Below are 13,694 nucleotides of genomic sequence, written 5' to 3'. Positions count from 1 at the left end.
AGTAAGCCTAGATTAAGGCTTACCTGTAGGTCCAAGAAATATCTCCTAAACCTACACGGTTTAGGAGATATTTGCCAAAAGACATGCGCCGCACTGAGCGCGCCGCCATCAACGGCGATGTGCCGCGCGTGGCGGCTCCCGTGCGCATGCACAGGAGTGACGTCATCGCGGCTTCGCCGAATGACCGCGACGGAGCAGCGAGACCCACCGAGAAGATGAATGAGCCGGACTACAGGGGACAGTGGTGACTTCGCTGGCTCCTGTGTCAGGTAAGTGACACATAATGGACTACTATGCGATGCATAGTAGTCCATTATGCTTTACCTTTGCAGGGAATGAAAGAGGAAGTAAACTTATCAGGGTTTACTTCCTCTTTAAGGTTAAACCCCTTTTCTTCTAATTTTAATGAGTGGCCAGGAGTCTTGTTAAACCCCCTTTTGGGAAAAAGTTTAATCCCTATTGTGGGGTCACCAGTATGGTATTTGTATATTGAAATCATATCCCCTCTCAAGCATCTCTTCTCCAAGGAGAATAAGTTTAGTGCTTGCAACCTTTCCTCATATCCAATATCCTCCAGACCCTTTATTAGCTTTGTTGCCCTTCTTTATACTCGTTCCATTTCCAGTACATCCTTCCTGAGGACTGGTGTCCAGAACTGGACATACTCCTGGTGCGGTCGGACCAGAGTCTTGTAGAGTGGGAGAATTATCGTTTTATCTCTGGAGTTAATCCCCTTTTTAATGCATGCCAATATTCTGTTTGCTTTGTTAGCAGCAGCTTGGCATTGCATTCCATTTCTGAGCCTTCTACTAGGACCCCCAGGTCCTTTTCCTTCCTAGATTCCCCCAGAGGTTCTCCCCCAGTGCATAGATTGCATTCCTATTTTTGTCACCCAAATGCATTATTTTACATTTTTCTACATTGAACCTCATTTTGCCATGTAGTTGCCCACCCCATTAATTTGTTGATCTTTTTGCAAAGTTTCCACATCCTGCGGAGAAGTTATTGCCCTGCTTAGCATTGTCCGCAAATACACATCCGTGATCAGGCAAATACAGAGCTTGAACGGTTTACCCCATCCTCCAGGTCGTTTATGAACAAATTAAATAGGATTGGTCCCAGCACAGAACCCAGGGGGATCCCACTACCCACCCCTGACCATTCAGAGTACTCCCCATTTATCACCACCCTCTGAACTCGCCCTTGTAGCCAGTTTTTCAATCCATGTACTCACCCTATGGTCCATGCCAACTGACCTTATTTTGTACAGGAAACGTTTATGTGGAACTGTGTCAAATGCTTTTGCAAAATCCAGATACATTATGTCTCTGGGCCTTTAGCTGGCAACTCACCTCCTCATAGAAGGTTAGTAGATTTGGTTTGACAAGAACGATTCTTCATGAATACATGCCGATTACTGCTAATTAATACCGTCTCGTTACTAAAATCTTGTGTATATAGTCCCTTATCATCCCCTCCAAGAGTTTACATACTATTGATGTTAGGCTAACTGGTCTGTAATTCCCAGGGATGAATTTTGGGCCCTTTTTAAATATTGGTGCTACATTGGCTTTTCTCCAATCAGCTGGTACCATTCCAGTTAGAAGATTGTAAGTAAAAATTAGGAACAATGGTCTGGCAATTACTTGGCAGAGTTCCTCAAGTACCCTCGGGTGCAAGCCATCTGTCCTGGTGATTTCGCAAGTCATAAATGTCGCCTCTAAGTCGCATAGATTGTATAACATATAAGTACCATCATCCACCATTCATAATGTTGAGAAAATAATTGGTATGGGAGTGCCGGGGTAGCCGCTCACGCTAACCCTTAAGCAGTTCCAAACCACAATAGCAAAAATTGGACTATGTCGGTACTTGGATAACTTAAACAAGCAAAAGAAAGAAGAAAATTTAATTAAAATTTCATATTTAATAAACACATAAAGAAATTGCAAAACATCACTCATTAAAATGTAATAACGAATGCACCACAGTTAGAACATTCCCAACGGATTCCCCACGGGGAGGGTTCAAACTTGATGGCGCACAGATTTTCTCAAAATTCCTCTACTAGTTTCGCAGAGTAAAAACCGCTTCTTCAGGAGGATATCTATACAGAGTATAAGTAAATAACATTTCAATAATTAACAAACGAGCAGCATTATTATAAAAATAACCATTCATATAATTGAGGAAAAAAAGGTCAGCTCACCACAAACTCGAGAAAATGAGTCGCAGATAGGGAGGCCCCTATATTCCCCCTACGGCAGGTTTTTTAATAAAAAAAAATTTATTCTGAAAACGCTTACCAAACTATATTTATTATCATAGGATCACCAGGGCAAGGTAATTAGAGACCATAGCGTTGTATATAAAAATATCAAGATTCAGTTCTGGACTGGTAAGCCAAACAGAGCCAAATTGTAATAAAGGATAGACTAGAGCATTTGTGTCTGTAGAACAAAAAGGCAAACATTACCACAAAGCCCATCCATGAACTAGCTACCATAGCTATAGAGAATACTGGATCTGCAGTGTGGATAGGTTACCTGTTCACAGCATTCCCCCAAATTAAGCCCTGGGAGGTCCATGCAGCCTGCCCGTTCAGCGGTCAGAGAGACTGCTAAATAGGCTCCCCAACACACTCCACGTCAGACGCCCGCCGGTAATCCGGCGGTGTCTGACGTCATGTGGTTAGTTTCCCCCACACTGCACAGATGCAGTACTCAGGCTGCTATTGCGCAAGTGCACAGGGGAGACAAGCGCCTTCCCTTTTTAAATATTGGTGCTACATTAGCTTTTCTCCAATCAGCTGGTACCATTCCAGTTAGAAGACTGTCAGAAAAAATTAGGAACAGTGGTCTGGCAATTACTTGACAGAGTTCCTCAAGTACCCTCGGGTGCAAGCCATCTGTCCTGGTGATTTATTAATGTTAAGTTTCCCAAGTCTAATTTTAATTCTGTCCTCTGTTAACCATAGAGGTGCTTCCTGTGATGTCTCCTGAGGATAAACATTGCCGTTTTGGTTACTGAAGCTCCCCCGATTCACTCGTAAAGATTCAGGAGTGTCAGGGCTGGCTTAGCCCTTCCTCCTCTGGGCTGGCCACTCAGCTGTCGGCTAATTGCCAGCTCTCTTTTCTATCCACAGTTACCAGCTGTTCCCGATGATGCTTGTCTGACCTGCCTATTAAAAGCCTTCCAGGTCACTTTTTCCTTTGCCTTCGCATTGGACACATCACAAGGAACCATCTCCTGCTGTTTGTTTCAAGACTGGCTTGCTGACATCCCACCTGGCTTCTTATCCTGCTTGCAGTTGCTCTCCTTGGAACCCTGACTTCCGGCCTGGCAGATTAGCCGATCTGGTTTATGAACTTTGGACTGGCTGACTACCCGATCTGGCTACTGGACTCTGGCTATACTTGACTACACTTTTTTTCTATTTACCTTTTTTATTTTTATTAATAAATAAGTGATTTGATTGTACTTCTGTTTCAGTCTGCTTTATGGTTTTTGACAGTATGCAAAGGCCATAAATTCAGAAGATACAGTCAATCCACTCGTTGGTAATATTTTTTCCGGATTGGATGAGCAAGATCACCGCATGGATCAGTTTGCCTTGGCATTACAAATGCTCCTGAATCGCACGGCTCACATGGAATCCCCCCGCGGTGGCTGCTCCGGTACAACCTGAGTCGCAGGCCGTCCCTGCTGCTGTGCCAGTCTCTGTGCAGGCACCCGCCTCGAATATTACCTCTATAAGAGGTATGTCTGGTTCTGCTCCGCTTCCCCAGCAATTTGAGGGCGATCACGTTCAATGCAGAGGGTTTCTCAATCAGGTTGAAATATACTTCGAAATGCTGCCCCAGGCGTTTCCCACGGACAGAAGCAAAGTAGGTTTCGTGATGTCTTTGCTTTCTGAGAGATCCTTGGCTTGGGCTAACCCTCTATGGGAGACGCAAAAACCTGTTGTCTTGCGTTACCCTCAGTTTGTGGCCTCCTTTAAAAGGGTTTTTGACGTTCCCACACGCTCCTCTTCTGCTGCCAAGTGCCCCATGTCCATCAAACCGAGTACGAGAACTGTTGCCGACTACGCCATTGAATTCCATACTCTGGCAGCAGCGGTTGCTTGGAACAATGAGGCCCTCCTGGCTGCTTTTTCTCATGGTCTCTCGGATTCCATCAAGGATGAGATGGCAGCCCGAGATATACCCACTCAGCTGGAGAGGTTGATTTAGTTTGCCATCCTCATTGACTCCAGACTCAGAAAGACTTTCTCTTAAGGAGCGCTTGCGGAAGCCTCCTGTACGTTTGCCTCCGAGCTTTGTAGTCCCACCCATGCCTCCCTCACCTCCTATGCCTCCTGGTACCGAGTTGGTCAGTGAAGATGAACCCATGCACCTGGGCTTCACGCATCTCTCTGCGAATGAATGAAAGAACCTTTAGGAGGAGGGATTGTGCCTTTGTGGCCAGGCAGGTCACTTTTTGAAGTCTTGTCCTACCTGTCCAGGGAATGCTCGAACCTTGAGGTCCTGTCATGGACAGACCTTGGGTGGCGTTGTTTCGTCCCCAGTTATCCAGAAGGATAAGCCCCTGGTTTTGGTCACCCTTTCTTGGGCTGAGTTGTCCATCGAGATACAGGCTCTAATAGACTCTGGGGCTGCAGGCCTGTTCATTGATGCTGCATTTGTTTCGCAGCACTCGATTCCGCTGCAGCTGCATGACACTCCACTTGCCATTGAGGCTCTTGATGGGAGACCTTTACAGCCTGCCCATGTGACTCATGAGACTGTTTCATTGTCCATGGCTGTAGGGGCTCTTCACCATGAGATAATTCAATTCCAAGTTATTTCCTCACCCAGATTTCCGCTGGTTATTGGTTATCCTTGGTTACAGAGGCACAACCCCTCTTTTGATTGGCTCTGTGCCGAGGTTCTCTCCTGGTCACCACAATGCAGTGAGACATGCTTCCTGAAGGTATCCAAGGTCCTGTGCACTGCTTCACTCCCCTCCCTGCCGGAGGCGTACCGTGATTTTGGCGATGTCTTTTGATAAAGGTCGAGCCGGTAGTTTGCCTCCACACCGGCCTTATGATTGCGCAATTGACCTTCAACCTGGTGCCATACCTCCTCGTGGCCGGGTTTACCCTTTGTCGGTATTGGAGGATAAGGCCATGGAGGAGTATGTTGTTGAGGCACTTTCTCGAGGTTTCATCCGCAAGTCCTCATCTCCTGCTGGTGCTGGTTTCTTCTTTGTGAAAGAGCGGTGAACTGAGACCTTGTATAGATTATAGGGGTCTCAATCGTGTCACGTTTAAAAATGCCTACCTGATTCCATTGATTACAGAATTATTTGACCACCTCAAGGGAGCAACTATTTTCACAAAGCTTGACCTGAGAGGGGCATACAATCTCGTGCGCATTAAGGAGGGCGACGAGTGGAAAACTGTGTTTAATACCAGAACAGGCCATTATGAATACCTGGTAATGCCTTTTGGCCTTTGTAACGCCCCGGCAGTTTTCCAGGAATTTATTAACGATGTCCTCCGAGATTTGCTGCAATTGTGTGTGGTGGTTTATCTCGATGATATCCTCATATTTTCCAAGTCCCTGGAGAACCACCACACAGATGTCTGTTGTGTACTTCAGAAACTAAGGGAGAACAATCTCTATTGTAAACTGGAGAAGTGCGAGTTCCATCGTGAACAGGTTACATTCCTGTCATTTCCACTGCTGGTTTTTCGATGGACCCAGGGAAACTGTCGGCAGTCCTACAGTGGCCTCGACCCGTGGGTTTATGTCCTCTGCAGCGTTTCCTGGGCTTTGCCAACTACTATCGGAAGTTTATTCGTAACTTCTCGTCTCTGGTCAAGCTTCTTACTGATATGACCAGAAAGGATGGTAACCCACAGAGTTGGTCTCCGGAGTCCATTAAGGCCTTTGAGACTCTCAAGGCTGCCTTTGCTTCTGCTCCTGTGTTGGCACATCCTGATCCTAAGTTGCCTTTTATCCTAGAAGTTGATGCTTCTGAGACTGGAGTTGGCGCCCTTCTGTCTCAACGTCCTAACTCTGAGAGCGCTATGCGTCCGTGTGGCTACTTTTTCCAAGAAATTGTCACCTGCTGAGTGCAATTATGAGATTGGTGACAGAGAGCTGTTGGCGATTATTTTGGCCCTGAAAGAATGGAGACCTCTCCTTGAAGGTACCACTGTGCCCGTTCTTATTCTTACTGACCATAAGAATCTTACATTCTTGTCTGAGGCTAAGCGACTCTCTCCCAGAAGGGCGCTATAGGCTCTTTTCTTGTCAAGCTTTAATTACATTGTCTCATTCTTACACTGTACTAAGAATGTAAGGGCTGATGCCTTGTCACGAGCTGGCCATCCTGGGAAGAATCTACTCATTTGGGCCATCTCCCAACAATTCGGGTGGCTTAGTCTACGGGCTGATGTTACTGCCTTCGTAGCTACCTGTCCCGTGTGTGCTCAGAGTAAGACTCCATGACACCTTCCAGTGGGCCTCCTACAACCCATACCCAAATGGAGAGAGGCCCTGGACTCACATGTCTATGGATTTCATTGTGGAATTGCCCAACTCCCAAGGCAACACTGTTATCCTTATGGTGGTTGACCGGTTCTCAAAGATGTCATTGTATTCCACTTAAGAAGTTACCCACTTCTTAAGTGGAATACAATGACACATCTGGCTTCCATTTTTGGAACTGGCTTCCATTTTTGCTCAGGAAATCTTTTCGCTTACATGGGCTACCCAAGGTGATTGTCTCGGATAGAGGTAGTCAGTTTGTCTCCCGGTTCTGGCGAGCCTTTTGTGCACAGTTGGGAATCCTGCCTGCGCCTTCCTACCAGGTTGGGGACAGGGTCTGGCTGTCATCTCGCAACCTCCGGCTTCGTGTTCCCTCACTGAAGTTTGCACCTCGGTTTATTAGGCCTTTCCGTATCCTTCGCAGGATTAACCCAGTAGCTTACGCGTTGGACCTTCCTCCTAGTATGCGCATCTCAAATGTTTCATGTCTCCTTATTGAAACCGTTGGTCTGTAACCGATTTACCACCTCGGTGCCACGTCCTCACCCTATTCTGGTTGAGAACCATGAGGAATATGAGGTACAATCCATTGTTGACTCCCGTAGGTTCCGTGGGCGCATCCTCCGCCAGTTCCATAGACTATTTCCCCTCAAGCCCGGTGGCCCTCTGTAGGGTCATTGGGGGGGGGGGGGGTACTGTCAGGGCTGGCTTAGCCCTTCCTCCTCTGGGCTGGCCGCTCAGCTGTTGGCTAATTGCCAGCTCTCTTCTCTTTCCACAGTTACTAGCTGTTCCCGATGATGCTCGTGTGACTTGCCTATTTAAAGCCTTCCAGCTCACTTTTTCCTTTGCCCTCGTGTTGGTCACATCACAAGGAACCATCTCCTGCTGTTTGTGTCAAGACTGGGTTGCTGACATCCCACCTGGCTTCTTATCCTGCTTGCAGTTGCTCTCCTTGGATCCCTGACTTCTGGACTGGCTGATTACCTGATCTGGTTTTTTGAATTTTGGACTGGCTGACTACCCGATCTGGCTACGCTTTTTTTCTGTTTACCTTTTTATTTTTATTAATAAACAAGTGTGATTTGATTGTACTTCTGTCTCAGTCTGTTTCATGGTTTCTGACAAGGTGAAGAATTCATTCAATACCTTTGCCATCTCCCCATCTTTTGTAACCAGATGCCCTTCCTCATTCTTTGAGGCCAATAGGGTCTGTCCTCCCTTTTTTACTGTATACATACTTAAAGAATTTTTGGGGATTTTTTTTTCTCTCCTCCGCTATGTGTCTTTCATGTTCTATCTTAGCTGTCCTTATTGCACCCTTACATTTCTTGTTGCATTCTTTATAAAGTCTGAATGCTGATGATCCCTCAACCTTGTATTTTTTGAAGGCCTTCTCCTTTGCTTTTATATGCATTTTTACTTGGAGTTAAGCCATCCAGGACATTTGTTCATTCTTTTAAATTTATTACCCTATGGGATTCATTGGCTAATGCCCTTATTTAATATGCTCTTAAAGCAAACCCATCTCTCCTCCACGTTCTTTGTTCCTAAGATTTTATGCCTTCTAGTAAGGTTCATAGTTTAGGGAAGCTGGCTCTTTTGAAATTCCTTGTCTTTGTATTCCCCTTATGTTCCCTATTTGTGTGATTTATACATAAGCCAATTGACCTGTTATCGCCCTCTAATTGTCCCGTATTTCCACATCCGTGATCAGGTCTGTATTGTTGGTGATCACTAGAGCCAGTAACGCTTTATTTCTAGTTGGTACGTTTACCATCTGACCCATAAAATTGGCCTGTAAGACATTTAGGAACTGGCGAGCCTTGGATGAATTGCCGGTTCCCTCTGCCCAGTCTATTTCTGGATAATTTAAATCCCCCATTATGATAACACTTCCCATCCTTGCTGCTAATCCAAATTGTGATAGATCTGTCTCCCCTTCCTCCCTCAGGTTAGGGGGTCTATAGCATACTCCCAGTATTATTTTCCCCTTGGCTCCATCCCTTCTGGAGCTCTACCTATAAGGATTTCTTCTCCTCCCTAGCTCTCTTAATGTCATCTCCTACATTATTCTTGATATATAGGCATACCCCCTCCCCTTTTTTACCCTCTCTATCCTTGCAATAAAGGGTATACCCTTGAATGTTTGTTTGCCAGCCAATCGTGAGATTTGTTGAACCAGGTCTCTGAAATGCCCGCAAAATCCAAATCCTCCTCATACAGTATTGTCTCTAGTTCACCCAACTTGTCTGCCTGGCATTGGTGAACATGCCACATAGTTTAGACCAGTTGCATATTATCCTTTTTATTGGGTGTTCTGAGATTTTGAAATTAGACTTGAAATGTAATTTTTGGCCCCAGAACGCCTGCTGGCGCTTCCTGCATGTTGGGCCTCTATATGTGGCCACGCTGTGTAAAAGTCTCACATGTGGTATCGCCATACTCAGGAGTAGCAGAATGTATTTTGGGGTGTAATGTGTGGTATGCATATGCTGTGTGTGTGTGTGAGAAATAACCTGCTAATATGACAATTTTGTGAAAAAAAAACAAAAAAACTTGATATTGCAAAGAATTGTGGGAATAAATTACAACTTCAGAAATCTCACTGTGCCTCTTTCTAAATACATTGTAATGTCTACTTTCCAAAAAGAGGTAATTTGGGGAGTATTTTTACTTTCCTGGCGTGTTAGGGTCTCAAGAAATGAGTGGCCGTCTACTTCAGGTGTGATCAATTTTCAGAGATTGGCACCATAGTTTGTGGGCTCTATAACTTTTGCACCGACCAAATAATATACACCAATTTTGATTATTTTTTTACCAAAGATATGTAGCTGCCCACCCCATTAATTTACAGTATAAATTTTGGCCAACACTTATGAAGAAAAATTACTAATTTGCAAAATTTTAACAAAAACAAAAATTTTTATTTGTTACAGAATTTTCAGTATTTTTTGATTTATAGCGCAAAAAAAAAAAAAGAAACAGTGGTGATTAACCACTTGCATACTGGGCACTTAAACACCCCTCCTGCCCAGACCAATTTTCTTCAAGCTGGTGCAAATCATAAATTTTTTTTATCACATCTGATGTACTGGTGGCCTATCATTTCTTGCGACCCTAACAAGCCAGGAAAGTACAAATACCCCCTAAAGTAGACATTCCAATGTATTTAGTAAGAGGTGTTGTCATTTTTTCCCCACAATTCTTTGAAAAATTAAGATTTTTTTTATTTTTTTTTTATTTTTTTTCCCCACAAAATTGTCATTGTAATAGGTTTTCTCTCACATGGCATGTGTTTACCACAAATAATTCCCCAAAATACATTCTGCTACTGCTCCTGAGTTTTACGATACCACATGTGTGGGACTTTTTCACAGCCTGGATACTTGGCGCTCCCTGCATGTTGGGTCTCTCTATCACGTGTTCTAGGAGCATAAATTACACATCTAACTTGTTGACTACCTATTACACGTTTGAAGGCCCTGGAGCACCAGGACAATGACATGTGGCACTGATGGCAGGTGGTACTGATGCGCGATACTGATGTGACACTGACAGATGGCACTAATACGTGACACTGACAGATGGCACTAATACGTGACACTGACAGATGGCACTAATACGTGACACTGACAGATGGCACTAATACGTGACACCTGACACCGATGACAGATGGAACTAATATGTGGCACTGATGACACGTGACACTGATGTGGCACTGATGACAGGTGGCACTGATGCATGACACGTGCCACTGACAGGTGGCACTGGGTACAGTGTTGTATGACTGAGTAATTGTCATTCAAATTGAGAGCACCGAAAGCAGAAAATTGGTCTGGTAAGAAAAAGGGGGTTTAAGTGCTTTTTATCCGTACAACAAAATAAAGGTTAATTGCTACATGTAATTCAACCAATGTGCTTACCCTCCTGCAAATCTATTTCACTAAAGTTACTTTAGACTGTTGCTATTGTGTGCCTGTATGTCTAGGCTACAGTGCTGGAGGAGATGCCACCTTTCCCTGAACGGGAGTCCTCTATTCTGGCCAAGTTGAAGAAAAAGAAAGGACCAGGTGCCGTTAGTGAGTTAGAAGAAGGAAAGAAGGATCCGAACGCTGAGATTAACGGTGGAGTGGAACCCACACCCAGCACTGCAGTAAGTTTTTTTTTTTTTTTTTTTTTTTTTTTTTATTATCTGGATAACTATACTAGTACAGTGAGATACACTGTAATTTACAATCTGACTGAGAAGTATATAAAAGTGATAATTATTTGCCCCCTTTTGGTTTTTGCATATTTATCACATTTTAAATGATTCAGATCATCAAACAAATTTTAATATTACACAAAGATAACCCGAGTAAATACAAAATGCAGTTTTTAAATGATTTAATTTATTAAGGGGGAAAAAAAGCTGTGCAAACCTGTCTGGCCCATAGGTGAAAAATTAAAGAGGAAGGGTTTACGTCCTCTTTGATTCCCTGCCAAGGTAAAGCATAATGGACTACTATGCATCGCATAGTAGTCCATTATGTGTCGCTTAATTGACACAGGAGCCAGCGAAGTCACCGCTGTCCCCTGTAGTCCGGAGCCTCCATCTTCTTGGTGGGTCTCGCTGCTCCGGCGCTGTCATTCGCCGTAGCCACGATGACGTCACTCCCGCACATGCGCACAGGAGCCGCCACTCGCGGCATATCGCCGTTAACTGTGGCGTGCTCAGTGCGCCTGCACGCCGCTGTCTACAATGCAAGCGCCGTAGACAGCGGTGCCTGTCTTTTGGCAAATATCTCCTAAACCGTGTAGGTTTAGGAGCTGTTTCTTGGACCTACAGGTAAGCCTTAATCTAGGCTTACCTGTAGGTCAAAATGGCATTCATGGCAGAGTTTCAAGGCAAAAGCCACTGCTGACGAAAAGAACTCAAAGGCTTGTCTCGCGTTTGCCCAAAAAAAATCTGGATTATCCCCAAGACTTTTTAGCAAATGTTGTGTGACCTGATGAAACAAAAGTTGAACTTTTTGGAAGGTGTGTGCGTCCCGTTACATCTGGTGTAAAACTAACACAGCATTTCATAAAAAACTTGTGAAGCTTTGCAACTTCATGACCTGGAAGACTGTGATCTATCATAAAATTTTGATGGAGAATGTCTGGCCATCAGTTTGTGAACTTGAGCTCAAGCGCGCTTGGGTTATGCAGCAGGACAGTGATCTGAAAAATACCAGAAAGTCCACCTCTGAATCCCTTGACTCCCCCTTGGGCTTGCATTGGTGAGTGGTGCTGTGCGTACTTTTCAAAAACAAACTCCATCAACTAAGATTTATGGTAGCCTTGCTACAATGATGTTGTATTAAACCTTTCACTATTTCTGTAACTGAGATTACGAAACTAGTTGCGGATATTGTCTGCATCAATTTCCCCTCTTCCTAGATGGGGTTTAAATTTGTGTAAATTTCATTGTAAATGTAACCTTGTTACAGCAAACCGTCGTGTTTTTTTTTTTTTTTTTTTTTTTTTTGTTAATGAATTTTATGTAATTTTTCAAATAAATATATTTAATTTTAGTTTTGTTTTCTAATCACTGGTAGTCCTCTAAACCACCACAGGTGTTACATGGCATTTTATATGGACTAGTCCATGTTAACCCACCCTTCTCCTTATCTGAATCCCTCAAAGAAGGTTTTGGGGTGACTTGGTCAAAGTCCAGACTTAAATCTGATTCAGATGCTGTGGCACGACCTTAAACAGGCTTTTCTTGCTCAAAAACTCTCAAATTTAGCTGAATTAAAACAATTCTGCAAAGAGTGGCCCAAAATTCCTCCACAGTGATGTGAAAGACCTATTTCCAGTTATTGAAAATGCTTGATTTCAGCTGTTGCTGTCAAGGGTGGCACAACCAGTTATTCGGTTTAGGGGGTAATTTTTCACGTAGGGCCAGGCAGGTTTGGACAGCTTTTTTTCCCCAAATAAATTAAATCATCATTTAAAAACTGCATTTTGTATTTATGCGGATTGTCTTTGTGTAATAAAATGTATTAGATCTGAATCATTTTGACAAATATGCAAAAAAAAAAGGAAAAAAATCAGGAAGGGGGCAAATACCTTTTCACAGTACTGTATCTGTATATAATGTATATTGACAAAACATTACAGTTCGGCACTTTGTTTAAAGGGAACATACGCTTAATATAATAAAGGTTGTCCTTGCTGATGTCTCAGAAAACTGTTGCTTTTATGTCGCAGTGATCTAATTGGTTTAGTAATTTATGAGTCTGTCTATGAACAACTATCTGCAGTGAAGCTCCATATATAATATATTTATCTCAGTACAGGTACCAGTAGAAGGTTACAAGCTTTATAAAACCTGTTTCACCATGGGCTTTGTTTTCACAGTCTACCCCATCGCCGTCTGCTGATCTCCTTGGTTTGCGGAGTGCTCCTATAACAGGATCAGCAGCACCAAGTGCTGGAAACCTCCTGGTGGATGTTTTTTCAGACTCCCCCTCTGCAACTGCTTCTGTAGCTCCTGGTACTGATGAGAATTTTCTAAGGTATTCTGCAATCCTTAAACCTATTTAGAATTTCAATGATTTGTTTGATTGAAACACATTTGCCATGTATATTGTCATGCCTGAAAGTATGCCCCTATTGCATTATCAAAAAATTATGGAAAAAAAGGTAAAAAGTTAATCAGTGAGCACAGGCCAGGTATAACAAGATTTTATTAAAGCTTTTGCACACACGTATATACAAAAATACACATCAGATCAAGTCGCTGACCTGTGTTATTGATGCTTGTATATTGGTCATCATATGCAGTCACTTAGTGGTGATTGTATTGATATATCCATTTGTCAAATGCTTGCCAGTTTGTCCATCACCTCAGTGCAGTCATGTAGTGGAGTTTGGATGAAAAAGGTATAGCACTATAGAATACCGGTGTTCATTTTCCATACAATCATGATGCTGTTTCATTTGCTTACTAGCAAGAGAAAACAAAAAAAAAAGAATTATATATGTGACTCCACTGGATTGATATAACATTGATGTCCATGTGCTGTGATATTGTTTTGTTTACTGCATGGATGGAAAGAAATGGCTTTATATAAACTGACACAGGATGTGAGCTGGATATCAGGATAGTCAATTCCATCTGTGGGATAGGAT

General features: G+C 43.4%; 1 protein-coding gene across 3 annotated transcripts in view; it reads left to right on the top strand.

Annotated features, from left to right (window-relative positions):
• Nucleotides 1-13,694, top strand: part of LOC143933938 (AP-2 complex subunit alpha-1) — a 149,501-nt gene that overhangs the window by 91,590 nt on the left and 44,217 nt on the right. For all 3 annotated transcript variants that reach the window (XM_077457114.1, XM_077457113.1, XM_077457115.1), the window contains exons 14-15: nucleotides 10,525-10,689; nucleotides 12,921-13,078. In XM_077457114.1, the coding sequence (XP_077313240.1) occupies nucleotides 10,525-10,689; nucleotides 12,921-13,078 (323 nt within the window). The remainder of the gene's footprint in view (nucleotides 1-10,524; nucleotides 10,690-12,920; nucleotides 13,079-13,694) is intronic.

The sequence above is a fragment of the Lithobates pipiens genome, unplaced genomic scaffold (assembly GCF_037356315.1).
Source record: "Lithobates pipiens isolate NorthernLeopardFrog02 unplaced genomic scaffold, aLitPip1_a1.2 Scaffold_27, whole genome shotgun sequence".
Classification (NCBI taxonomy): domain Eukaryota; kingdom Metazoa; phylum Chordata; class Amphibia; order Anura; family Ranidae; genus Lithobates; species Lithobates pipiens.
Note: the sequence above shows the minus strand (reverse complement) of the source record. Positions and strands in the feature narration are given on the sequence as shown.